This window comes from Cantharellus anzutake, assembly GCF_015039405.1.
Source record: "Cantharellus anzutake strain C23 chromosome Unknown EI90scaffold_12, whole genome shotgun sequence".
Classification (NCBI taxonomy): Eukaryota; Fungi; Basidiomycota; class Agaricomycetes; order Cantharellales; family Hydnaceae; genus Cantharellus; species Cantharellus anzutake.
This window is the reverse complement of record NW_024066962.1, coordinates 667,217-693,089: the sequence shown is the minus strand read 5'-3', so window position 1 is coordinate 693,089 and position 25,873 is coordinate 667,217. Positions and strand designations below refer to the sequence as shown.

Here is a 25,873-nt window from a genome sequence, read left to right as displayed (position 1 = left end):
AATACCCTCGAAGCATCATCACCACGAGTCATCTGGCGTGAAGAGCCAGTTGCCTTCCCATCCCATGGACCCCTTCGTACGAACACAATGATCCCCCAACATCACCCTACATTTCTCCGATGATGACAATCTTTCTTTCTTCCCCACAGGTATCTTCTCCGATCCCTCCGCGACGTGGACCACTGTCTCGGTGAGCGATCATTACATTTGGCGACGCCGGAGCTATCGTCGCGGATTCCGAGTCGAGTCCTGACTTGCGCTTCCATCCCCTACTCTCTCAATTGCCGCGTGCACACCAGCAGAATGTCCTACAACGAGCTATCGCAGCACCTCTTTGACTTTGTTGTCCAGCTGTTACCGACTGCAGAGGAAATGGCAATTAAGGAAGACGTGCGGAAGCTGCTTGAGAAGCTCATCAGGTCTATCGAACCTGAGAGCCGACTGCTATCATTTGGGAGCACCGCTAATGGATTCAGCTTAAGGAATTCAGGTACACTCGTTCCCTTTCTCTTCCTACCAGTTAGCTAATTCCGAAGTGACGTGTTTCCAAAATCGCAGATATGGACATGTGTTGTTTGATCGACTCGAAAGGGCCGATACTGCCTGCATCCGATCTTGTCAATGCCCTTGGTGATTTACTAGAGAGAGGTGAGGATGACTCCGAACCAAGCTCGACATTTCCATGATCCCTGACTTATGGCGTTCACCGCGCTTTAAACAGAAACCAAGTTCAAAGTTAAGAGACTACCATATGCCCGAATACCTATCGTCAAACTAGCTCTCGAACCATCTGCTAGCCTACCGTACGGAATATCATGCGACATCGGTTTCGAGAACCGCCTAGCGCTTGAGAATACCAGGCTACTACTGAGTTATGCCAGCGTAGATCCCACGCGTGTTCGCACAATAGTACTGTTCCGTGAGTTTCTGCTTTGTGATACGGTGCATCAGCCTAACTGACGCGTGGTGCTGCCCCAGTAAAAGTATGGACCAAGAGAAGGTGACGACAAGCCCCTATTCGTTTAACTTCGATATTAAACGCTCATATTCATACAAGGAAAATTAACTCGCCCTATTGTGGAACATTAAGTTCATACGGATACGTTCTCCTCGTCATCTATTTTCTTGTACATGTGAAGAATCCACCCGTACTTCCTAATTTACAACAAATGCCTCCTCTGCGTCCTATCACGCCTGTGAGTTGGGTCTGGTCCGCTCACACTTGCCATCTGCTCACACCTTATTAGGAGGATCATCATATTGGTGAACATAATATATGGTGGGTGTTTTCTACGATGAATTTCGGACTGGCTCACGCTATCAATTTTCTCAAGGTTTTTCGACGACATCGAACTCCTCAAACAAAATTGGCGGTCATCAAATACGGAAACCGTCGCGGAGTTGTAAGCATACCAACCTCGGATGACAAGGAGTGTTGCTCATATGTTGTCGTTTGGGCAGGCTGGTCGACTTTTTTAGGTATTATTCCCGTGAATTCCAGTATAATACTGCTGTAGCTTCAATACGTGCTGGCGAGTTGAGTAAAGAATCTAAAGGGTGGGCTGGCGAGGTATTTTCATGTTTCATTAACATTGTGAAGGACACATTGACCAACATCCTCCACCAGGGCGATGCCAGGGACCCATCTAGGGAACGTAATAGACTATGTATAGAGGTATGACATCGGTCTGGCGCCGCAAAACTCGTCGCTGATGTGGCTTTTCTAATAGGATCCCTTTGAAAAGAATTATAACGTCGCTCGCACAGTTACTAAAGACGGTCTATTCTTGGTGTGTTATATGATTCAACCAATTCCCGTCAGAGAATGCTGTGTTCATGTTTTGTTCATAGATTCGTGGAGAATTTATGCGGGCATTCCGAATCCTCGTTTCCAAACCGGACCGGACGCACTCTGTCCTCACTCAGTTATGTGAAGAAAGGGATGAAACGCCACTGACACCATTGACTGAAACAATATACCCCCAGCCTATTCCCCATTTTACGTCGATATCTCGCCCGGCTCTGCACATTGTAGACACTTCGCCGCGCAGCATTCCCGTCGATCGCCTGTCGCCGCCCCAGAACTTCTTTGGCACTTCTACACCTCCGGATGATGAATTGAGAACATCTCAAGAGGTAGCCGTTGCTGATCGTCCCTTACCCGAGCATATGGCCCCAACACGGAGTAAGTGGACGTCACCACCACCCCCTGACGCATCGCCCACCGATTTGGAGTCTTACAACAAGCAGCTTGGCTTGGGTCTCACTCTTGCCACCTCATCAAATGCACGGGAGCCAGAACCATCGTCGCTCTCGTCAAGGAGCAGCGAAGCAACAGACGACGACCTTCGGTCGAACCCGACAGACTCGCAACCTCCTAGTCCCCCGAGTGATGCACCGTCACCAGCATCTTTCTTTACGGCTCGACGGCCCCCTCCTATCCAAGTGCAACCCGGGGGCAATGCTTCCTCTGACTCGACCAAGGATGACGGTGCTGGGCAGACGCCAAAGCCTACTCAGGCGTCATCAGAACAAGAACAGACGCGTGGACGAGCAATGGAAAGATTAGAATCCGGCACTTCTTTTGGAGTCAGTTTGCCCAGAAACGGGGACACCGCAGTCCCCCCAACCTCAGACCAGCCTAGGCGAGCCTCCTCCGGTCCGCCTAGCTTAAGAGGTTCCGAGTCATCCTCTTCTTCATCTCCACCAGATAAGGCGCCGAAAAACCTGCGTAGCAGACAGCAGAAGGGACCTCCATTGACCCTTGACACTGCTTACTTTGGCACTACAGCGCCCACGCCCCCTGTTATCTCGCCTGCAAGTATCCCGGGGACTTCGCGAGTGCATGCTACAACGCCCTATGTGGCTACTGCACCCCATATCCATATCATCCTTCCATCTATTCTCCTCCAGTCCGACAGCATTATCACTCGGGTTCGGGGCCATCACATTATCCTGGATCTGTTACAATCTATCGTTCACAGCCTCAAGCAACCACGTTCCCTCTCTACCAGCAATCTGACCACAAAGTATCCCCAACATCCTCGGCCAGTCCAAGTTCACCTGTCGCCCGGAATCAGGATACCAATCACCCTGTGGGCCCTACGCCGAAGAAACAATCTCCAACAAGCAACCCTAGGTCGACAAAACCACGCCCATCTCCATCTGCTGTCGCTCCCACTGCCCTTGCAGAAAGTCCGCGGTCACAATCTCGGACGAAACACACAACTAATAAGCCAACTCCCGTCTCCACCAAGGCCCCGTCGCCGTCATCGACGAGAAGCAAAGGCAAAAACCCGCCTTCAAGTGGCTCCTCGACTCGTAATACTTCAAGAACGAGGGGATTGTATGATCCCTCTGCCGCATTCCGCATACCAACAACCGTTCTTCCACCTTCGCCTCCTGAGAGCACCAAATCGTTCAACTCTTCATCCGCACGTACGAGGGATTGCTCCACATCATCCTCGGGTTCCTCACCAGGACGCGGCACGTCTCCGAGATCAAGTCCTGGAATGGGCTCTACGCCTGGGATACCAAGCTCAACAGAGCCGGTGTTTGTCTGGCCAGTCCTGTGATGGATCGACTATCATCCAGACTCTACAATTCCCGTTCTTTAGCCCCGTTCGAACCTCGATCGATCAATTGCAACCCTGTCTGTTTCACATGCTCCTGCCCAATTTTTCCCTTCATCTTACACCACCATCGTGATCGATGGCTTCGTTTTTTTCGCTTAGATCTGCCTCTCGTGATCGGCTCACTCGTCTTGCACGCGCTGAAGCATACGAACAACTAGCTCTAGTCATGCTGACATCATATCCATCCTTACCCTGCCGTTCCCTCCTAGTCGCAGCATGTTGAAACACTCCCTGACGATATGTGCATTAGATTGGAGAATGATAAGGGACTTTTCAACCATATACACAATCTGATCATTTTTGCGCCCAATTCAGCAGATCCCTAATATACTCGATGACTGCAGCTGTTTGCTACAGCGTTGAACCCGCACAGAGACAGAGATAGAGGCAACCAAACTAGCTCCGTTCGATCTCGGGAGTAGGCCGCCCTAGTGAATTTCGGTCGTTTCGATAGGCTTACCCACACTGGGCGAGAATAGATAGAGAGTACTGGTTGCATAACCCGATTGGTGGTCAGGAATCCTGAGCAATGAAAGGATTTTCAATTTCGGCCGAACCGTCTAATGGACTGACGATGACCACCGTTGAACCGCGGCAGATGACAAATCCTAGACGGCGCGGACGAGGAGCAGCCTCTAACATGGAGTCCCAATGGTTAAATTTATTCCACCCTGAGTATGAAAGTCAGAGGGCATCACCTGAGACAACCTCTTCAACATCGTCTAGAACAAGGTCCAGATTGTTGTTCCAGCCTTTGACCACTCCAGTAACTTTATAATGCCCAGGATTAACGTTACTATGGAAGGTTTGAGGGAGCCGCGCAGCAATTCACCTTCTCTTCCCCCCGTAAATCGTACACGAACTGGTTGATTCTGATATTTGGATAAGTCGAGAATGTCTCTCTTGAGTTTGTCTCCGCTAGGCGCGGGCCCGCCGGGGATGTGAGGCGCTCCTCTTCCTCGGCCCCTCGGTGTGCCGCGCGATGTACCTCGCCCCTTGGGATCGGTGGTAATAAAATTAGCGCGAAAAAAAAGCTCAAACATTTAAGATGCGTTACTCGATCTGCCATTGACGCGTTAGGAATGGAGCTATGAGGTGACTTTAGGAGGGAGTGTTTGCAAAATCGGTGGCTGAGACCGTCGACGGATGCAGAACGGGTAGCACAGGTTCGAAGTACTTAGTTCGAAATCTCCTCATCATCATCATCAACTTGCCCATCCACTCGATTGCCTGTCCTTTCCCCCCCGTTTCACCCAGTACGATTCATACCTCGAGCGCGCCCGCTTCATTTTCCGCATTCTCTTACGATTCTTTTTTTTTTTGTTCCTTGCTGTTCGACCAAAACTCCGACAGATAGAATCAACTACTGCTAGCACGACGATTTGACCATGGATGCCAGTCAACTGCTTATTAATTCCCTGTCACCTGGTACGATACCGCGACTACCTCGTGGTTTGTGCGAGTGCCCCTGACGCCCTGGTCTTGATGTAGACGCCGCAACGCGTCAGAGTGCCACTCAGCAGCTTGAGACCGCAGCTAGGGACAACTACGTGCGTAGTACATATTACATTACCCCTTGTCGGGTCTTAAGCCATGGTTTGTATAGCCTGGGTACGTGGTGACGCTGTCTCATGAACTTGCAAACGAAAACGCCTTGGCTCACGTCCGGAACGCGGCTGCGGTGGCCCTTAAGAACGCGCTCACTGCTAGAGTGAGTCATTTCTGCTATGGATGGGACTAGAATCCCAATTTAACCTCATCTATTTAGGATGCGACGCGTCAAGCTGAGTTCTCTGCGAGATGGCTTGCGCTTCCCGAGGACTTGAAAAGCAAGATCAAGCAAGAAACTCTCATGACCTTGGCTTCGCCCACTCCACGAATCGGTTCGTATGCTGCCACCGTCGTCGCTTCCGTCGCTGCTATCGAACTGCCCGAAAATCATTGGAGCGATCTCATCCAAATTCTTCTTGGCTTTATCAACAATCGAGAGAGTGTCGGTCTACGCATCTCGACACTGACCGCAATCGGATATATCTGCGAAAGCATTGTAAGAATGTTTGGTCCTTCGTCGTGCAGCGTCCACAACTCATTTCCCCCGTTCACCATCTATCAGAAACCGGAGATTTTGGCATCCCGTTCTAACGAAATTCTTACAGCGGTCGTTCAAGGTGCCCGGAAGGAGGAAACTAATGCCGAAGTTAACGCCTCAGCTATGCGCGCTCTGTACAATTCTCTCGAGTTCGTTCGCGAGAACTTTGAACGCGAGGTGAGGTTGCTTCAGCCCCCTTTTTCCATTTTCTCTGATCGAAAATACTTAGGGCGAGCGCAATTTCCTCATGCAAGTTGTTTGCGAGGCAACTCAAAATCCATCAGTGGATGTACAGGTCTTGGCATTTGAGTGTCTTGTTCGCATAATGAGTCTCTACTATGACAAGATGGGTTTCTATATGGAGCGTGCCTTATTTGGGGTATGCATGGACTATTTAATTGTGGCACATCCATTTTCTGAGGCTATTGGTCCACAGCTCACCGTACTAGGGATGAAGAACCCAGAGGAGCGTGTTGCCTTGCAGGCCGTTGAGTTTTGGTCGACCGTGTGTGAGGAGGAAGCCGATATAGCTGTAGAGGCTGCCGACGTAAGCTGGGCGTTCAATGTCAAATCCAGTGGCGTTACTTATTTCGACTGCCCAGGCACTCGAGTACGGCGAAGTCCCGGAGCGTGAAAGTAAAGATTTCGCGCGTATTGCTCTGCCAGAGATCCTTCCCGTTATCCTCACCTTGTTGACAAGACAGGAAGAGGATGCCGACGAGGATGAGTGGAACATTTCTATGGCTGCTGGAACGTGTCTCGTCCTCCTTGCCACTGCAGTGAATGACGCGATCGTGCCTGCTGTCATACCTTTCATCGAGTCAAACATCACCTCTCAAGACTGGCATCAAAGGGAGGCTGCTGTTATGGCATTCGGTTCAATTTTGGATGGACCAGATCCACAGGTTCTGGCACCTCTCATTCATCAGGCTCTTCCCGTACTCCTCCAAATGCTAAATCCACAGCAGGAGAAGAATGAGGCGGTCAAGGATACGACTGCATGGACCCTTGCGCGTATATGTGACCTCCACTCTACATCCCTGAATACGGACAATGAACTCCACACCATTGTGGCGGCTGTCGTCACAGGACTTGAAGACAAGCCTCGAATCTCTGCGAACTGTGCTTGGGCATTGCAGACGTTGGTTGATAATCTCAGTGGGTATAATTATGAAGAGGACGTTATTTCACCAACTGGACCAATTTCACGATACTATGAAGGCGTTATCACAGCGTTAATGCGTGTGACCGAAAAGTATGTGTCTATCTCTGTCTCCGTATTGTGGTGATTGACCGCTTACCTCAGACCTACGAATGAGTCCAACCACCGCACGGCTACATATGAGACAATGGGTGCTTTTGTAACACACTCTGCTCAAGATACCCTTCCTATTGTGTCCCAAGTTATTCTTGCTATTCTTACTCGCCAGGAGCAACTCTTAGCCATGCAAAACCAGATTCTTGGGGTTGATGATCGCACGAATTGGAACGAATTGCAAAGCAACTTCTGCAGTATCTTGATGGTCTGTCTCTTCCATGCTGTCGTTCTCCATACCTCTCATCTCATTTTTTTAGGCTGCCATCCGAAAACTGGGTGCAGAGATAAATCCTTTGGTGGATCGCATCATGACGAACACTCTCCAACTCGTTCGGTCTGCAGGAAAACAATCCACCGTTCTTGAAGATGCGTTCTTGGTGGTCGGGACAATGGCTTCAGCCCTCGAAGCCAACTTCCAGTCATACCTTCCCCCCTTCCTTCCTTTCCTCTACCCTGCGCTCCGTGCCACCGAAGACCAGCACCTATGCATCATTGCGATCGGCATCATTGGAGATGTGTGCCGCGCCCTCGGCGAAAATTCTGCTCAGTACTGCAACGCTTTCATGAATGTGTTGCTGGAGAACCTGCAACTTACTACCGTTGGCCGCGACGTTAAGTTGGCTGTCCTCGGATGTTTCGGAGACGTTGCTCTTGCCATTGGCGGAAGTTACGAGCCATACTTGGAGACGACAATGCTCGTCTTGAAGCAGGCCGGAGAATTCAATGCCAATCCGGTGGGTTGGCTTCTGACTGGAAGAAGGCCGTTGCTAACCAAACTTTTCAGTTGGATTATGACTCAATTGATCATGTTGCTCAGCTTCGAGAGACAATCATTGAAGCCGAGGTCGGTATCGTTTCCGGGTTGAAAGGGAGCAATAAGGGTCAGCAACGCTTCGCCGTCATTGTTCACTACGTGTCTAACCACTGCTTCCAGCCCAACTCATTTTGCCGTACGTCCCTGCCATAATCGATCTATTGAAGCGCGCATGTCAAGACGAGGAACGAAGTGATACAGTCTACACTAAAGCTATGGGTCTGATTGGTGACCTGGCGGAGGCCTTCCCTAATGGGGAGATCCGTGACCAGTTATTAGCAGAGTGGATAATCAACAACCTTGTGAAGTCAAAGCCTCGAGGTTTGACTCCAGAAGGGAAGCGGACCATCAAATGGGCTAAGGAGGTGAGACAAGCTGTCCTCTTCATTCAGACCTGAGGCTAATGTTGCAATGCCAGATGGTTCGGAAAGCTACTACTGCTGCACCTGGCTTTGCCTAAATCACCATATTCTTCCAAGTCCGCGAAAACTTTTCTTTCCTTTCTGTTCTATTCCTTTTCTGGTTTTCAACGTGAATGCCGTGGCACAACCCAACCGGCCTTTTTTGAATCGTTATCCGTCTCTTCCCTCATTCTTTTTTCTTTCTATTCATCCTTCACCTTTCTCCACATGCATCGTCACGACAACCCAATCCACTTGCATTTCCTCTCGTTCATCTCAAGGATGTCCTCGCACACAAATTTAGCATTACCCTAACCTATTCCACCAATGCTTTTACGATCTTCCATGTCTTCCTCACACTTGCTTTCCCTCAAGAAGTTCCATTACACTCGCCAGCTCTCGTGCTGCGCATAGCTACGTTAATTGGACCTGCATACTCACGGTGACGCCGTACAAAGGTCTTCCATTCCCTAGATTCAGAATACATCATGATGTATCCTCTAATTCCCATTTCTCGAGTCCCCGAGCAAACAGTCCGCACAACTCCGTCAATTGCACCGTTACCTTCACTTAATTTCTACTCCCGTCTGTCTAGGTGGTAGGTTAAAGGGGATTATGCTAAATATGCCGTATCATCAAGTACGGGTAACAGCTTGTTGTGCTCGTTGATGACTAAAAAATGTTATAGTAGATAACGTTATAATAGTCAATCGTTCAGACACACGTACTTCCAGATGCGAACCAACTGATACAGCCCCGTTGATCCAACGAAGAAGTTTACCTTAAGTGTGATCTGCATGAGAACAGGATACGACAGCAATCGGGTAGAACGGTGCTTACTGCTCCCAGACTGTAATTAATAGGTGTAATAACCATCGAGTACCGAACCCAAATGAAACCGGTTGCCGTCAAAGCTAAGTCGAGAGCAGCATTGATAATTGACAACTGACGTTGGAATGCGAGTTTTTGAGTTGTAACACTTACCAACATTCTGTGAGATGCTAAGCTTTTCTACTGGGCGACTAATATCCTTGAGACCCGCTGCGACCAAAGCCCACTTGGAAGACACAGTAGATTTAAGAACGTGTGTTTGGGTATTTAGAACATTGAAGATAAGCGCACTTTCATCATTGGCGCCCTAAGGGGTGATTCATCGCGTATAATCGAGAATGATTGGACACCCATATAACACGAAAGGACCGGAAAGAAAAACTAACCAGAAGAACACTGTCTTCGGACCAGCAGGATGGTTCATGAAGGCGCTAAAACGTGAAGAGGCCGCATTTGCTGCCGGGGCTGACATTGTTTATTTTTTTTTGGCTTTCGAAGTCGCGGAGAAACGAGGGGGGTGATCAGCAAGGCGAGTGACAAAGATGTGGCCGATGATTTGACTTGGCCAACCTACTGGATATTGGGGTCAGGAAGTTTTGCTTCCGTGGCGGGTAATGAGTTGATGAGTGAGCTGACGCCACTTTTGGCAAGTCGCAAATGCATATATGAAATGAGCTCAGTTAGTGTCTGTCAGCGAGCCGTAACACCAGTTGAGTGCATTGAGTAAACGAAGCTCAAAGATGACTACAAAGCATAGTTGCATGCGTACGCTGGTACGCTACATAGATGACAACAAGATAGCTGAAAGTCCAACGTTCAAAGAAGTGCCTGAGCAATGTCTCTGGACCTGTTCGTGTTCGCGAGTATCGATTTTGGCAACGTCGAGTTTGGCAGGCGCCAGTTGAAAATGGACCCGAATTATCAAATCCAAACCTAGAGACTATATCTGACACGTTAGCGAGCTCGAGAGACGGTGACGCTTTCTCTAACTTCAGCGAGTCACTTTGCATCTCTTCCGATTCAACCTCTAGGCCATGCATGCAGCTTTGTAGTCATACTCATTTTTGAGTAACGCATTGGACCTCAATCCCCATCACTAAATTATGTGGTTCATATTTCACACGGTTACATTAATTCTGCGTGCCCACTGCTACGACTCCCCTTCATTGGCTGTGTTCGAGGGTGTAATCAGCTAGCATCCCCTAATCGATGATCATCTCCAACAACTCGATCACTCCTTCTGTCCCGATCCTCTTCCCTCGAACACCAAACATGGTTTGTGCCCGCCCTAGGTCTTCAATAATCTGCAAGTGGGTATCAAAACTTCTTACATGACCAAGACTTGGTTGCTCTTTGTCGGTTCCACCATCTCAATTAAAAGTGTCCGGCCTTGGCGTCAAAGCAGAACGAAGTCCGTGGTTTGTTCGATCATTTCACTCTCCTCCATACTTGGAGGAGCAGCATCATCTGCTCCGTCGGCGGCGGCGTCGTCGTCACCGTCACGCAGCGCTCCGTCCGGGTTCCGAGATTCATCCCCCAAATCGGAAATTCCTTCCTCTTCTTCCAAGTCGGAAGGTACCTGAATCAGTGACGATTCGGATGAGGATGAAGATAAATGAGGCTCCGGGGAGCGAGCCTCTACCCGCTCAGTCTCAACCGTGACCGGGTAATCAGGTGGTGGGGATGATGGAGCATACGAGGGCGGAACAGGGGATAAATGACGGGGTCTGACGATTTCTGTGCCTGGGGAACAACAACTTCCAACTGGGGCTCAATTGGTTTCACCATGTCGTTAACATCCACCTCCGGCGCAATATTGTCGTCTTCCGTCTGATCGAAAATGGCATCAGAAGTAGAAGAAGGGTTTCCGTTCTCCTCCACCTCTACAGGATGTGAAGTTGACCCCTCTACTTCCTCCTGCGCGTCGACAGTGATAGTAGTGGCATCGACGAGTTGAATGATTTGGGCAGTCGGAACTGCAATCCCCTCAGTCTCTCCCGCTGTAGGCTCGGCCGATACCTCCGTCTCAGTTTGCTCAACGGGAGTTTCGTCATTATTCTCCACTACAACGGCATCCTTCTTCGCCAACACCCCCATAATCCCTTCGTCTTCTCTTCGAGGTCGTCAAGAATTTTTTCGATCCTCTTCACAAGGTCTCTCCTAGCATACCTCACATCCTCCGAGCCCTCACTCTCAACCCCATCGAGTCGTGCCAAAAGAGACGAAAGTTTGTTCTCGTACGTCCGTAGTGGGAGATTGTTGGTCGTATAAGCAAGGGATGGGGTAGAACCAAGGGAGGCAGGAGGAAGGAAATCTAGAGTGGTAGGGAACGTGAAATCGTATTCGAGGTTGACGAGCTCTTGTTCGATGGCCTGAATGCTCTCGATGGGCGAGGGAGATTTTGAAGGAGACGAGGACCGAGAACGAACGGGAATACGGATAGGTGCTGGGGAAGGTGGACTACCAGTGGCGGCTGGTGCTCTCGGGAATTCAGAATTTAATTCGCCCTTTTCCCGCGTCTTAGTGGCGACCGCAGCGTTTAAGGGTTTCACGTCATAACTGGAATCTAACGAACGTCGGATCGCCTCCATGATCTCCTGTGCCTCGATGCTAGTAGCATTGGAGCGTGTTTCTTGAGTATTTGAGCGAGGCGATGCTGTGGAGGGAACTCGATGTAATGTGGAACTCGACTGGCCAAGTGTCGAGGGTAGCTCAAAGCTCTGCTTTGGGTGTGGAGTGACGAAGCGACCGTCGGCATGTCTGGGTTTGGATCCACGGGCCGAAGTTGACCGAGACGGGACTGAACCCGACATCCTATTCGGATCCTCAGATGCCTTACCACTTGCAAGGTCGACCAAAAACGCATGGAAAGCAGATGCGAGTCCATTCCAGTCGAAATCATCCTTTGGTGGGGTTGTAGGTAATGGCTTTCTTAGAACAGTGGCATTTGGCCGAAATGCGGCATGGTGGGCCTGTAGCGAAAGCGAAAGCGTCAGCAAATGCTGCGCAGTGACGCAAAATATGACACGTACAGAAAGACTTTCATCTTTAGAGTCACCACTAGACCAGAATCCAGGCACGACACCAATGCGAGACTGCGCAACATTCTCATGCTTGTGACGACTCCTCTGACGCGCTGCCAATATCTGCGCTTCGCGGACATCACGAGCTCGCTGCTCAGGAGATAATTCCGGTGAACGAGAATGAACATGTTTGGGGGAATGCTCTGAAAGGAACTTCACAGCCCGCTCTGTCGGAAAATCGCCATGGTGGCGTCGGGGGGGTTGGGATGAGGGTATGTTCCCTAATTTCGGTGGTTGGAATCTTGGATGCTGATGAATTGGGCATGGGGGATGGTATGTAACTGGATCATTACGGCTGAACGATACGTAGTGTGGTAAGAATCGAGAACCATATCCGTCATCTTCGACGAGTGCGGGGTAATGGGGCTCGGGAAATGGGGGATAGCCTGGATCCTCATAGAAAGGGTGTCCAGCATAAGCGGATGCCTTGGCGTTGAAGAAAGGATTAGATTCCTGAAGTTGAACCCGAAAATCAGAAGGCGGAGTAAAGAGCCCATTAGTAGCAGAACGTACATATTGAGGACGGTCGTAAGTTTGGTAGAGAGATAATTCGGGGAGTGAAGCCTCGCGATAAGTCGGAACGCCGTAATGGCGATGGAGTGGGCGACGAAGGGCGCTGGCTCGAGCAGTGGCAGCTCTGCGTTCCAGCTCATCAGCTAGGTAGTCAAGATCGTCCGGGGAAAGGGGACGCCTTGGCTCATATCCCCGGTAGTTGTAATTCGCAAACGAGCCAAAGTTGTACATTTGACACAAAGTGGACAAGGTGAAGTTGAGACACTGCGACAAGACTTGAGATTGGCCATTGGTTCTTATATACACTCAGAGAGTACGCGTAAGTTGATACAGCCAATAATTTGGTAAGCGCTGCGTAAGCTCTCTGGAAAAAGCCAGAATGACGAAGAACATTAAAAGCGATGAGACCGGGGAACGGCGCACGAGTATTAGTCATCCGAGGAACTTTCTCAGAAGCGTAATTGCGGCCCAGGAGTTATGTCGCGCGAGGAAGCCATCGCCCAGGACTCCTCTATCTAATATAGGGGCAGGGTCCTGCCTACAGGACTCCAGCCTCTACGACTTCGCAATATTAGCGACTGGAGGAGTGCGTGTGTGGCAGTGCCGTTGCATTATGTAAAGGGTCTGACTAATACACAGTCATTCCGGACATGCTAGTGTGTTGCATGTCTCATCCGCGCTTCCAGCAGGTGGATTCTGTTGATTACAAGCAGGTGGGCGCCAGGGATGCTGCCCAGCCGGGTCCACTGTGTTTCATCAGAAGGGCACGAAAAGTAATATTTTTACTGTGTGGATTAAAGGAGAGGTTATCCCGTTTCCTAAGCCGGCCCGTGGTCGGACACATGCAACCAGAATGTTTGTCCTACACGGGGGAGAGAACGTCATCCGGGTTGCGCTTGCTTTTAATTTCGAGTAACAGACTCCCGATTCAAACTGGTGTGGAGACAGAACGCACACCATCATGCCTCCATGTTTGCCCCCTCGTTTTTATAGCCTGGTGACGCATCCGAGATGGATGACCCCATTTGCCATAAAATACTGGCTGATGATCCCTAACGACTGCACTATGTTGTGTTCAGTGTATGGCTGGTCGTTCACCAGTCTTGGAATCCAGATTTGCCAGTCATCGGGAGGGAAGCCACCACCCTCCGAATTAGAAATCAAATTCGCAGGAGACGATACTGCCCCGACCCCTTTTCGAGTTCCTTTGCTGCCTATTTTTTTCCCAGTCCAGTCCTTACAATATCCTCCATGAAATTGAAACTGCTAAGTTTGTTCAGATCAAACCGTTTTTTTTTCACGATATCAAAGTTTGCTGCCACGCCCTCAACCGTTTCCAAACCCAGGGAACGACATTAAGACCACCACCACGCCTGACGAATTCTTCTGCCTCACTTGCAACTGTTTCCAGTGGAAGATAGGCCGAGGAATCCGCTCTCAGCTGTACACGTACGCCTCGGGGTGCAAAGACGTCGGGGGAAACCGTACATGTACATATCGGGGATGTTAGCAATGGAAGAGGGAATGTGAAGATGACGCAACATGGATACGAATTCAGATTGATGTCGATGGTGCACGAGACGTGATTTGGCATTGCGAAACCTTTCCAATGTTTTTCAGTGATCTCACCAAAGCCGCGACACAAGGCTCATACCGTTCAACAATGCATCGAGGTCGATGTCTTCCTCCGGGTCCAAGCCTTTGGTCGCAACTCCGTAGAAACCGCTCTGCTCGGATGATTCTGGTGTCCAATGCGCCGTACGTAGAAAAGTGCTCAGCCAGAATCCCTCACGGACAATCTTTTCAGTGTGAATGAATCAATACCATTGACTCCATGCGTGAGAGTGGCCTTACCTCAAGGATTGCATGAACTTCTCTCAGTGAAGTCACAGGCACACGCCCGAGAGATATACCGGCTTCTTGTGGCGTGAGCATTGAGAACTGAACAGGAGGGTGTTCTTGTGATGGCGATGTCTGTACCGAAATTAAAGGATTAAGCAAGGGGCAACGAGAAAAGAAGCGTGCGACTGACAATATTGGCGTGATATTGTACAAAGGGAATAACGAGATCGGAATCGGGTTGTACCTAAATTATGTCATTGGCCATGTATAATGATTTGGTGTTGGAAAAGATTCGTACCAAGCGATCGAACCAACCCGTCCCTTGCATTGTCTTAGTGGGGTTGAATAACCCACCGTCACTCTCATTAGGTGGCATACCGAACGAACTCGATGCCATCCCAACCACAGCTCCAACACGGCGCATAGCAACCTTCGTCAACCATGCGCCCTCAGTACTGGAACGGTTTTCACCTCTCGTACTGGATTTGGGTGGAGTGTGCGTGAAATCCAAAAACCATGATTTCCCAGGGCAAGAAGGGAACGTATGATTAAGTATTGTACGTTCTATATCACTCATCTCCATCTCCATCGTGTCGCCTCCACTGCCATCAGGTTGGGTCCAAAGAAGAGGGTAGGACGGAAGGGGACGATATCCCGGGTCTAGACTTTGTAGAAATGTAGGTGTCCCATCTTCGAAGCGAAGCGTCGCTATCGAAAATTCGTTCAATGCGTCAGAGGTCCGTAACTGAGAACTAAAGTAGCCTCGTAGACCATCCAGCGGGACATCCAACGTGCTCTTTCCTGCTTCCGTATTGGTTTGTAAGTTCTGCTGCTTTCTCAGTAGAGTAAGATATAAGCGGGGAGTAATGTGAGTCAGGAAAGATATGGTGGGAGTTACTAGGAATGGGAGTGGAATGGGATGACCGCGTTGTAACAAGATATCAACTGGCGCTTGCGTCACGGATAAATCGCTAAGATATAATATCAACATTTGGTCCAGAATTAACTAACGAAGCAATGAAAACTCACGTTGCAACACGCTTGGCTTCTTGGTCCATCAACGATTCGGCGTCAATACTCGTGAGGCCGATCTCCCGCAACCACCGCGTCCCTTCAGGTGCCTCTGATGCCATCCCATCGACTTGAGAGAGGTATCTCAAATGTTTGTTGAACTCGTCTAACAACGAACCAACATGAATGCGATCAGGATGCTCCTGATGAGCTTCAGTGATGAATGATTGTACGATCGTTTCCAGTAACTCCGAAAGGTGTTTATCGGAAGGTAGAGAATTATTGTTGGAATTATTGTTAGCCTCCTCTCCGCTTTGTGAAGCATGTAAAATTTTCAAAGACATCAATGAGACGGTGAGCGGCGCTTTCTCGTCCGTATGCCTTTGAAGCGTGAAATCAAGCACCAGAATCTTTCCACCACAGAGAAACGTCGTAGTGTCGCCCTGTTCATCGGTGTACACGTCCAAACCAGCGGTAGCGACGGATGTTTCTATGCTTGAAATGATATAGTCCGGCATGTAGGCGCGTTCAGATGGAATATCTTCTCCATAAAGAGAAGGCCTTCGTTTTCTCCCAAGCGCCTTAACACGCGCAACAGTGTCATTCCTTCCGCTGACTTCAGCATTGGAGTGCGTAGCGAGCTCTTGAAGTAGAGAGACGAGTCGTTGGTCAGGATTGAACCTGGTGTAAGCCTCTAATGCTTCTCTGATAGCGAGCGTTTGATCCTGAACCTTCCGCAGGATAGAGAGGTCCACCGGAGTGGACGAAAATACATGGAATGAGTTTTGAGTAGGTGAAGTTGAGGGGACAGCATCACGAAGATCTATGTCGGTAATGAGGCTCGACAGAGTTGGCATAATCGAGTTGGTTCACACGGGTCAGGCCGGTCTGACGATACTTTGCATAAATGACACTACAACAAGTATGTATGTATGTAAATAATTAGCTAAGAAGACAGCCCAAAACGATAAGACTAAACCCCAAATATTGATATAGTACAGGATGTTGCGATACGAAAGTGTCAGCTCCAATTATGATATGGATGAAGCACACAGTGACTTGTCCTCGTCTACCACTTAAGAATTTGGTCGTGCAGTAGACAAGGGGAGTGGTGGGTTAGGTAGACGTCCTTCGACCCGATCTTCGATGAGCCTGGCAACGGTTGGACCGTGAACAGGGATTTGCGTGCCTTGGAAACCTTCAGGATAATTAACCCAAGGCAAGTTAGGCGAGGAGAAATATCTGCAATGTGAACCATCAAAGGTCACGCGTTGAATGAAGTATGATGAAAACGGGACACTAACGAATTGTTCCAAATTGAAAAGTGTTTGTGGCCGAGTGCCTCTGCCGTCCACTGGTAGTCCTTTGCGAAACCCTCTGAAGGAAGATGATTAGTTTCTTACCCGTGGAAGGTACTAATCCTTACTTGGATAAAATATTTCAATAACGGTAGAGATCGGTCGCCTCGGCATGGCGATGACATGCGTTAGGCCGTTTCCGTGCACGCCAAGCATCACCTAAAGAGATCAGTCGCAATTTAGACAACCTGCAGTTACGCACTTACTGTAGTCCGTGCCGCAATTTCCAGCTGCTGATCCCTGTTATATCTCTCCGGATGGAAAATAAGAAATTCCCAACGCTTCGATTTGCATAATTCCTCAAGGGACTCCACCAACTTAATGTGGTCTTCTTCGATTAGCCTTCTTCGCCAGCCTTGTCGACTGACATAAGTAATTAAAATCGGGGGTTCCTCACGGTTTCCACGATCTCGAAGTCCCGCGGGAATGGAGTAATCAAGAATCTCGTTTGGCACGCGTGCAAATGAAAGAACACGTCTCCGAATCGTCTCCCACCAAAACTGACTGGCCTTATCATGATTTGAGAAGTATGCCGATGCCGCGGTACGCTGAGTGATCGCTCCGGTGAGCTCACTCCGGAATGCAGCACTTCGATCGACCAACAATACACGATCAAACCGCCATGCCCTAGCCGTCCCACTTGCTCCATTGTCTTCGAGGGTGCCGTATGTGCCATTTGTCATGATGATTCGGCCCTTCCAGTCAATTTCTGTTTCAAGACCAATTGAAGGGAAGGCAGCATGTAGGAAATATTGATTGTAGCCAATGTAATCTCTCCATTCGTCGGCGTATGCATGGGCAAAAATAGCTCGTGCCGGGTCCGGAAGCTTGGTCTTTCCGCGCTTGTCTATGGTGGGGTCAAGCCAACCTGAGTACATGCGCCAGGCTCCAAGCAGAAGTTCAGCAGCAAAATGATAGTAATGGTCCAGAAATTGGCGTGGGTCGTTGAAAAGGAATGTAGTATCAGAGATGGTGGATATACGTTTTCCGTAACGCGAGCGTGCAACGTCACGAGAGATGATATCGAAGTGGTCTTTGGTTGGTTCTCGTGCTGCAAAGCAAAGTCGAAGTCATCCCGATATTGATTTTCACGTCAGTCTCAAGCCACATACCTTTGATGTTCTCTGGTGTATTCTCGGCAGGGGCACCTATGAGAAACGAGATTTTGAGCCTCCAGGAAGCGGTAGAACAAGGAATGTAACTGGCCTGTGCTCGTGAGAAGGAGGGGGTCAGGGAATGAAGAGCGTGGGTCGTCAGAGATGATTAGCAAGGCTCCATTTGACATGTACAAATTTTCAAACAGAGTCCATCCTGGCGCAGTTCCGATGATAGTAGTACTTGGCATGAGCTCTTTGGGTTTCGGGGTGGCCTCCAGAAATTGGGGTGAGGCTTGTGAGGTTGGTGGACGGTCCTTTTGGGTATCTGGAGGTTTTACAGGATTCAAACGGCTCCCAGGTTCCTGTTTCCCCCTTCCAGCATACCAAGGTATTCCCGCACGGGAAAGCTCATAACCATGGATTGGTTCGAGCGAGACGTCAAACTGAAGCCACAGAACGACGAACGCAGCGCTGAAGCAGGCCACAACTAGATCGCGACGTGTAGGCCGAAATCCCCTAGGAATTCGAGGCATAGAAAGGAAGATGGTCACAGGTGGAGGGTGGGATATGTACGATAAGGTTGTGCCAGGAACATGTCATAATTGAGTCTAAATTTCACCACAAGGTTGGACAGGCGCACTCACATTTGGCCTGCTTATTGTTCGAAGGATTAGAAGGAGGTTCGGGATGTTGGAAAGGCGCGTGATGGGGTCAAGGAAAAGAGTGACACGAGACGATTTGGTGTTTTTGAAAATTAAATACGTACATACATATACTGCATAATTAATGTATTGAGTCCTCTTGGAGGGCAATCATGTAGCAATCATGAAGGAAAAACTTCCATCCGACTCCTCTCCTTCGTACAAAGTCTTGCATTTTCTCGACTGTTTGCAACATCAGCTGTAACCCTTCCTCTTGTTGCTTGGGGTAATGAGTTACAGCACTAGTCAGACTTTCAATCTGCACGTGCTATATACCCATACAATACATTTGCTGCCAAGCCCTTAGTCATTCATTTGAAGTGAACAACATATAAAGCTTGACCACATCGCCACATCGCAGGCTTCCAAGTAGACTTCCAGTTTATGTCGTACAATACCTACGAGTAACCAGGCACACCCAAATTCAAATAAACTGCTCTCTTCGGTATGTCACAGCTAGGTTCGTTGCTCTATTTACCATGAAATGGGTCACCGAAAGAAAAAAAACCGCAATTGTGATGGTGCATGATGAGTTACGCAACAGTACTTGGGGAGTAATCCCGGACCTTGGCCGTAATTTGATTGTCGTCAAGGCACCTCGCTTTCTTGTTCAACAATAGACACGTCACAGGATGCGCAGTTGCAAAAATGCCAGCTCAGCAGTGCAACTTCAATTCATCCCAGAAATTGTGACTACTCACTGGAAGAGAAGGAAGGGACCCTCATAACCGTGACATTGATCATCTAGTACACTAGTACTAGTAGAAGCAGCAGGACTTCCCGTGACAACAATCCTGCGGCGAAAATGTCGATAGTACGAGCTCCACATCCAATATGAATAGTATTGATGTATCTCCTCATGCTGGAGTCCTGCCTATGCCACGATAACGTACCTTGCACTAGGCGTGTAATACTTTAGGTTGTTAGTTCGCTTCGCGTTGTCAGCTGGAGACTGGGCTAAGCGCTCCATCTCTATTATGGGCATTCCCACGCTTGGACAAGTGTCAACAAATTCACCAGTAGGTAGCCTCTAACAAATCAGTGCTCTTCGCATGCGTACGCATCGGGCCAACTTGGAATTGTGTTTAGGGCCGCACCTGCACGAGTTTTACAGCAGTATTTGTCCTTGTTGTGTCCGAGAAGACTTGATCATGTAAATGTCCTTCACTCCAGAAGGTAAGATTTTGACCGTTGACTATGTGTGATGGGCTGTTGGGAGTTGCTTATGGCTAGAGTACAATGTCTTCGCAAGCCCATCCTTTGAGGCTCACGATTATGCAAATGCCGTGCTTGCTGGAGAGACCTACAAACCCGGAAAGAAAGTAACAGCGCCCAATGCGGCTCAGCCGTCTGCCAGAGAAGGCACGTCGTTATCGCGTGCAGCTGGGCGCGAAGACATCTCTGTTGCTTTGAATAAGCTCAACTATGGCATTGATGATATTTCGAAGCAACTGCGCGCGGTTGTACGTGTCTGGCAGTACAACATATTGCTGGCCCCTGACGACAGCATACTAGATACTGAATCATCATGAAGAGCTCCTAGATCGTGCAGCTGGTGTTGGGGAACTCGAGGAATCTCTTAGAGTGGTGAAGCAGGGGCTCAACTCTGTCAACACATCTCTGGAGAAGTGAGCATCGTTCCATCGAGCTACTCTACCCCTTAGCTCATCGTGCTGCCATCAGACTTCGTTTGAAGGTTCATGTGCCGCATGAAAACCTTTCCAACTACCTATCACGTCTTCAACACCTCCAAATCGCGTCGGACGCTTTACGTCGAGCCTCCCGATTCATCATCTTTGCCCGGCGACTGGAGAGTCAAATCTCAGAGCTGGATCGCTTATCGTCCCTCCCCACGCCAAAAACGAACGGGACCTCGGCACGTCCACAGCCAAAGAGACTTTTAACGGACGATGTCTTGTTTGATAATCAGACTGACAAGGAGCGTACTATCGCTCAGGCAGCATTCAACATCGCAGAAATCGGTTAGTATCCACATTCACAAGTTTATTATCAAATCCCCTCACCCACATCTATACTCCCAGAGTCTCTCCTATCCGCAAGCGGGGATAGCCAACCCAACGAGAGTTCCGATTCACCACCCCAAATCAACTTAACCTCCATCAATGCCGTCTCCCGTCTGCTTACGAGTATCGAGAGTTCGAGGGTCAGAATAGCATCAGAAATGGAAGGAATGGTTCTCTCTGGACTTGACACATTGGTACAGACATCAATTCAACTCCATCCCCAACGTGAAACTCAGTTATGATCTAAACCGCAGAATCATTCATTACTCGCTTCATCGCTTCAAGCAGCTTTCAACCTTCGTGTCCTTCCAACGCTCGTTCAGTCCTTACTGGCGGATCTGAATCAAGCTATCGAGGGACGAGTCAAGGCAACTTTTGATGTATTGTCATTATCGAGAGAGACGAATGCCAAAGGTAACTTGCCTTTTTCCCTGATCGCCTTCCAAGTACCGACTCTGGTTAAGATGCAGGGCAACCGGCCAAGGCGTACCGTTCGAGGGTGCGCACTGAGCCAACAACCGTGACTGCTGCCCAATGGACGAACACGCTGTGGTCAAGGCTTGAAGGTCTTGTGGAAGACATGGCTGGTTGTTGCATCAAGGTATGTGGTTTTTTATCTGCACGGGTGTCTTTCTCAGAAAGGTTACACTAGGTTTACACCCTTGAGAAAGTTTTGAAAGCAAAGAAAGATACAATTTCACAAGTCTCGTTCTTAGATGATGTAATGCAGGTAAGGAGCCCTTCCATACCCTTTGCTATGGATACCGACGAATTCTCTAGTCACTTGAGAGCAGACCGAGTTTGGCTTTTTGGAGCTCGCTCGCTGTTGCCCTTGAAAAATACTCCAAGGAGGCCGCTTCCAGTAAGTTTGGCACCAGATCGAACTTCGACTGTTATTTATCGAGTGCCAGGTTCCTCGTTCTTTCAGCAGACACTAAGCAACGGCTATCCTCGACTCCTGCGACTCTTCCATGACTTTTTCGCCAAAATAGCAGTGCACACGGACACTCAGTACACTGAAGCTCACCAAAGGTGACGCGGGTTCCTTTGTGATCGGATTCTTTGTCGACTAAGATGCATTTCGAACCTCAGTCCAGAAACGGTTCTCGCACTCCGGTCTATATCTCGATTTGAGACCATTTACCTCACTCGATCCTTATCACGTATGAACGAAACAATTGCTGCTGCGCTCGCGGGAGGGACTCGTTCCCCGCCTGGTTATGGTGAAGGACTAGGAATTGGTCGCGTCATCGCTACTGAACTTGATAGCGCCCGGTTCGACGTACTCCTACTTCGATCCGTAGTGAAAAATGCGGTGACTGCACTAGAAGGTTTCACGAATAGGACCAATAGCCTCGTGGGTTCATATTCCCTTGTGTTTCTCAAGAGGCACCCTCAGACCTTTGGTGCAGGTTTCCCGAGACCGCATGGCGACTCTGCTTACTGGCCCGAATGCTACGCCGCAGCAACTGCTGAACGCTCAGCTTGCGAGTGCGTTCTTTGGGTGCTGGAAGAGATTGATGGAACTGGAAGCTGAGTATCCCGCAGGGATCTTCAATGTCCTCTCTACTGTGGTGAAGGTGCGTTATTTTGAATTTGGATAATTTTCATCCACGATTCATCGTCCAATCACCACTCTAGAACATTCGAGTGTCTTTTGACAAAACTGTAGATCCTCTTCTGTCTGCGATACGGCGTGAATTCTCCTCCATCATCGCGCGCTTACATCGAGTTGACTTTGGGGACCGAAACGCCGCTCTAGGCGGTGGCGGTGGAACCAGTATCTATATGAAGGATCTGATCGAAAAACTTGAATTTGTGCGCGCTGCCATACTGGCGCGTCACTCGGTTGGCGAATTTTCTAAGGAGTGGTACGCTTATGAATGGCATTGCTAGCTTTGCGGGTTCCATTGATAATTATCAATCCTCCCAGGTCTGTGAATCTGATCAAATACGTGATTCGCACCTTTGTGCTTCATGCATCGCTGGCTCGTCCACTCGGCGAGAACGGAAAGTTGCAAATGACGAGCGACATGACCGAGTTTGAGTTTGCGCTCAGCGCCTTCTTGGTGGCGGACGAATCAACTTCACCTGCAAAGGCTAGGAATCGGAATTCGATGATGAAACGAGCTGTTACAAAATTGGATTCCATTGGGGATGAGTACAAAGCATTAAGAGCCATGAGGTGAGGCTCATCATTCGTTTAGGCACTGACTTTGAATACTGATGCAAGTTCGTTTCTAGGCCACTTCTATTCCTCGAAACACCGCTTCTTGCGTCGCCAGCGTCCACCAGTGGGCTTCCAGTGGTCGTAGTGTTGCATCACATCATCGTTCGTTCCTCTGCTCCAGCTTTACCGTTGCCTAACGCCTTGCATGAATGGAGTCACACCGAATACGTCAAATGGCTCGAAGAACATGGCGAAACTGGGCAACTCAAACTTGTTGATGGATGTATACCTCAGTGGGAGGAACAGATCAAGTCGGCAAAAGGGGGAGATCTGCTCGCCACCGTTGCTTCGGAAACGTCGGGGGATGGTGACATTGACTACCTTCTGCTTATTCGCACTGTCGTCGATCTGGCCAGAGAACGATGATTGTTCCCGAAATTAGCCCGCTCGTCCCTTCCAGCCTTACTACTTTGTGTATCTTGAACCATTCTATATTCGATTCCTTTCAACCTAGACACGGGATCCAGTTCGGCTGGAGACGCCACAAAAAAAAAAAAACACAAAAAGGGCATATATCATTAAAGTCATCATCAAATGCATAGTTACCAATCTGTAATCGAATCGAGATCCAAAGGACTTAAAGAGACAAATGGTTGGTGGCGAGGTTGGTTTCCGCCACTCGAAAGAGTAATAGAATTTAAGCAACGACTCAAGACAGAGAACCTCAGCAAATACCTCTCTTTCAGCATCCATGAAGACATTCCAGACACGACTACGACTGGGACTAGACCGAAAGACAGGCGAAGGACGTCGGTCCCGAAGCCTGACGCCGACACGATTCATGCGTGCTTGTCCGGGAGAAGAGGGACGAAAAACAGCCGTGCACGACCTAGAGTCATCCAGACTACCGAGTTCTCAATCGCATCGGGAGGACAGAACACCCTCCCGGCTGGCCTTGAGACGGCCAAAGTCGAGGACCAACGGAGTCAGCCACTCACCTATTGACAACTACCAACGAAAGCACTCGGATAGTCTGCTGATGGGGGTGCAAGCTACATACTCCCGCGTAGACATCAACGATTCAAATGAACATCCTCAACCAGGCGAGGGCCGTGGATTAAACTCGGTCGAACCCTTATTCATCGCTCAAATTTCGGATCCTAACCGATGTGTTCTCTATGGCGACCCTAAGAGCACTGAGGATGGAGCCGCAGAATACGTTCCTGTCAGGAGGAAGATTGGTTCCAATGAAATACCTTGTCCTACAGACCCTGTTCGGAGCAGGAGTGGGTGGAAGTTCAATCGGTACGGAGATACAGCCAGCTACCCATTCACATACAACGAAGCCGTCAGGCAAGGGTGAGGATCCGACGTCATTTTCGGAGGGTGAAGAACTGACAATACTGATAGCGATAGGAACACGCTTAAATTGCACCAGAAGATCAACCGTTCACAGCCAACATTCCACGACTTTGACAAGGAGCCCGGCTCCGTCTTAGATATTGGATGTGGAGATGGTTCCTGGATTGAATCTACAGCTAAAGTGTGGAAGGTGCGGATAGCTAGTTACCTTTGCGATCTTGATCTGATAACTGATCGGGGGCTAAGACGACCCGTTTCTTCGGTATCGACCTTGTGAACATACAACCAAAAGAGATGGATGGAGTGGACGTGGAGTGGAGGCACGCAAACGTGTGAGTGTCGTGCATGACGAAAGCATTCCTCCATAGAGACACTGATGTTGAATGCTAGTTTGGATGGACTACCGTTCTATGAAGATGGTCAGTTTGACTACGTTAGGATGTCGAATTTCTTCCATTGTGTACCGTGTAATGAGGTAAGATACGTTCATCGAAATCAAAGTATTGGGCGCATGAGGCTCGTGGGTGTTTCGAACAGTGGGAGCCGTTGGTGAAAGAAATCAGGCGAGTATTGGCGAATGGAGGTATTTTCGAAGTGCGTATTTCTTGAGTTATCTGCACGCATCCTAACCTCTCGCATGCAGGTCATTGATGAGCCGTCGGAGAGTTTCCCAAGTATTCATCCCAGTGACCCAAACGCGGTTCAATCAAGTGCCCGGGCGGGAGACAGCGAAGACAGATATCAACGACGCCAAGAGGAACGTCATCATCTTCAGCGCGCATTTATAACAATGCTGGGAGATGCACATCTCAACGAGGGTCCGTGGATAGTGCCACCGCTTTTGAAGCGTTATTTTCATGTCATTAAGCACCAAAAGTATGAGATATCGCTCAGAAGTGCAGGTACTTTGGGTGGTTGGGAACAGCAGACAAGCAGCATTGGAATATCCGCGAAACCCGCGAATAGGGAAGCAAGTTTAATTCGCGGTCAACAGACTGTGTCCCGTTCCGATGCATGGGGAATGATGGATCACTTGACATACGGGTCATGCGATAGTGTCCTGACGATACCACTTGATGACCTGTGCAACTATGCCACCTACGCCTCAGATAGACTTCTTGCTGCTTCGCCTTTTATTTGCAAATTCCTCGATGGGGTGCCCAACAAAGATCGATTCAAGTTCGACCCTGAATCGGGGCCATCAGCCAACCAAACCAGTATGTTTTCCGGTTATGACGAGGAGAGACTAAAGCGTATAGGTCTTAACGACTCATTCCTCTCGTGGTTCGACGAGGGTGGAAACGAGGTAATAGAGGCTGGTAACCTGCCTAGAAATGAGGGGAAGAGGATATCAGAATTGCGCTTGGTGGTGCGCAAAATATTGGTGTGGATCGCGACTCGTTAAAGGAACGTAGCACCCGAGATTATAACCGTTGTTGTGTGATATGTGTAATTGCATGTGTCAAGACATGCACTTGGTATTGGACTCACTCCATCGAGTGAATCTAGTCTTGATGCTGAATAGTATGCGGAGACCCCATAATTGAACAGTTCCCACAGGGGAGAAAGGCTAAGAAGAATGAACAATATGTAAGGGAATAAGAAGATAAACTGCCTTTGTATA

At 49.1% G+C, this 25,873-nt stretch overlaps 10 protein-coding genes across 10 annotated transcripts; 5 read left to right on the top strand and 5 right to left on the bottom strand.

Moving 5' to 3' along the window:
* Positions 1 to 301: 301 nt before the first annotated feature.
* On the top strand, positions 302 to 4,145 carry EI90DRAFT_2992843 (uncharacterized protein; the record flags this gene model as incomplete). The annotated part of the gene is made up of 11 exons (XM_039056139.1): positions 302 to 490; positions 559 to 648; positions 722 to 919; positions 979 to 1,000; positions 1,058 to 1,196; positions 1,248 to 1,279; positions 1,335 to 1,403; positions 1,462 to 1,570; positions 1,628 to 1,675; positions 1,731 to 1,790; positions 1,852 to 4,145. Coding segments are annotated over 11 exons (2,813 nt in total), but the record flags the coding sequence as incomplete, so codon positions are not given.
* Positions 4,146 to 4,148: 3 nt separating this feature from the next.
* On the bottom strand, positions 4,149 to 4,678 carry EI90DRAFT_2912761 (uncharacterized protein; the record flags this gene model as incomplete). Its single annotated transcript, XM_039054474.1, has 3 exons — positions 4,149 to 4,270; positions 4,334 to 4,405; positions 4,468 to 4,678. 3 exons carry the CDS (start codon positions 4,676 to 4,678, stop codon positions 4,149 to 4,151), a joined length of 405 nt encoding a protein of 134 aa, XP_038918833.1.
* Positions 4,679 to 5,023: 345 nt separating this feature from the next.
* Positions 5,024 to 8,316, top strand: EI90DRAFT_3120061 (karyopherin Kap95; the record flags this gene model as incomplete). The annotated part of the gene is made up of 13 exons (XM_039063272.1): positions 5,024 to 5,063; positions 5,127 to 5,185; positions 5,242 to 5,346; positions 5,404 to 5,682; positions 5,749 to 5,901; positions 5,954 to 6,103; positions 6,161 to 6,271; positions 6,327 to 6,979; positions 7,031 to 7,247; positions 7,300 to 7,776; positions 7,827 to 7,923; positions 7,977 to 8,221; positions 8,275 to 8,316. The coding sequence occupies 13 exons, from the start codon at positions 5,024 to 5,026 to the stop codon at positions 8,314 to 8,316; spliced, it is 2,628 nt and encodes an 875-aa protein (XP_038918832.1).
* A 287-nt stretch (positions 8,317 to 8,603) lies between these two features.
* On the bottom strand, positions 8,604 to 9,715 carry EI90DRAFT_257623 (UPF0041-domain-containing protein). Its single transcript, XM_039053265.1, has 6 exons — positions 9,663 to 9,715; positions 9,475 to 9,577; positions 9,380 to 9,395; positions 9,242 to 9,314; positions 9,098 to 9,171; positions 8,604 to 9,038 (listed from the first exon to the last, which is right to left on the bottom strand). The coding sequence occupies exons 2-6, from the start codon at positions 9,558 to 9,560 to the stop codon at positions 8,964 to 8,966; spliced, it is 324 nt and encodes a 107-aa protein (XP_038918831.1). The 5' UTR covers positions 9,561 to 9,577; positions 9,663 to 9,715; the 3' UTR covers positions 8,604 to 8,963.
* A 448-nt stretch (positions 9,716 to 10,163) lies between these two features.
* On the bottom strand, positions 10,164 to 12,031 carry EI90DRAFT_3047094 (uncharacterized protein). The gene is made up of 3 exons (XM_039059525.1): positions 11,178 to 12,031; positions 10,811 to 11,151; positions 10,164 to 10,739 (listed from the first exon to the last, which is right to left on the bottom strand). The coding sequence occupies exons 1-3, from the start codon at positions 11,899 to 11,901 to the stop codon at positions 10,485 to 10,487; spliced, it is 1,320 nt and encodes a 439-aa protein (XP_038918830.1). The 5' UTR covers positions 11,902 to 12,031; the 3' UTR covers positions 10,164 to 10,484.
* Positions 12,032 to 13,833: 1,802 nt separating this feature from the next.
* EI90DRAFT_256367 (uncharacterized protein) lies at positions 13,834 to 16,503 on the bottom strand. The gene is made up of 6 exons (XM_039053244.1): positions 15,556 to 16,503; positions 14,825 to 15,497; positions 14,717 to 14,770; positions 14,539 to 14,658; positions 14,339 to 14,483; positions 13,834 to 14,286 (listed from the first exon to the last, which is right to left on the bottom strand). Exons 1-6 carry the CDS (start codon positions 16,392 to 16,394, stop codon positions 13,982 to 13,984), a joined length of 2,136 nt encoding a protein of 711 aa, XP_038918829.1. The 5' UTR covers positions 16,395 to 16,503; the 3' UTR covers positions 13,834 to 13,981.
* Positions 16,412 to 18,481, bottom strand: EI90DRAFT_3152800 (uncharacterized protein). Its single transcript, XM_039065821.1, has 6 exons — positions 18,102 to 18,481; positions 18,008 to 18,043; positions 17,102 to 17,946; positions 16,964 to 17,054; positions 16,842 to 16,914; positions 16,412 to 16,779 (listed from the first exon to the last, which is right to left on the bottom strand). The coding sequence occupies exons 1-6, from the start codon at positions 18,238 to 18,240 to the stop codon at positions 16,614 to 16,616; spliced, it is 1,350 nt and encodes a 449-aa protein (XP_038918828.1). The 5' UTR covers positions 18,241 to 18,481; the 3' UTR covers positions 16,412 to 16,613.
* Positions 18,482 to 19,701: 1,220 nt separating this feature from the next.
* EI90DRAFT_2969353 (Golgi transport complex subunit 5-domain-containing protein) lies at positions 19,702 to 23,526 on the top strand. Its single transcript, XM_039055648.1, has 16 exons — positions 19,702 to 19,712; positions 19,783 to 19,869; positions 19,927 to 20,156; positions 20,209 to 20,321; positions 20,377 to 20,675; positions 20,736 to 20,911; positions 20,972 to 21,131; positions 21,182 to 21,318; positions 21,370 to 21,447; positions 21,498 to 21,579; positions 21,629 to 21,749; positions 21,810 to 22,074; positions 22,130 to 22,297; positions 22,359 to 22,588; positions 22,651 to 22,902; positions 22,962 to 23,526. The coding sequence occupies exons 2-16, from the start codon at positions 19,851 to 19,853 to the stop codon at positions 23,311 to 23,313; spliced, it is 2,682 nt and encodes an 893-aa protein (XP_038918827.1). The 5' UTR covers positions 19,702 to 19,712; positions 19,783 to 19,850; the 3' UTR covers positions 23,314 to 23,526.
* Positions 23,527 to 23,638: 112 nt separating this feature from the next.
* EI90DRAFT_3152798 (uncharacterized protein) lies at positions 23,639 to 24,758 on the top strand (the record flags this gene model as incomplete). The annotated part of the gene is made up of 4 exons (XM_039065820.1): positions 23,639 to 24,246; positions 24,298 to 24,439; positions 24,496 to 24,581; positions 24,640 to 24,758. Coding segments are annotated over 4 exons (954 nt in total), but the record flags the coding sequence as incomplete, so codon positions are not given.
* EI90DRAFT_3047082 (uncharacterized protein) lies at positions 24,714 to 25,844 on the top strand. Its single transcript, XM_039059524.1, has one exon. It carries the CDS (start codon positions 24,827 to 24,829, stop codon positions 25,652 to 25,654), a length of 828 nt encoding a protein of 275 aa, XP_038918825.1. The 5' UTR covers positions 24,714 to 24,826; the 3' UTR covers positions 25,655 to 25,844.
* Positions 25,845 to 25,873: the final 29 nt, after the last annotated feature.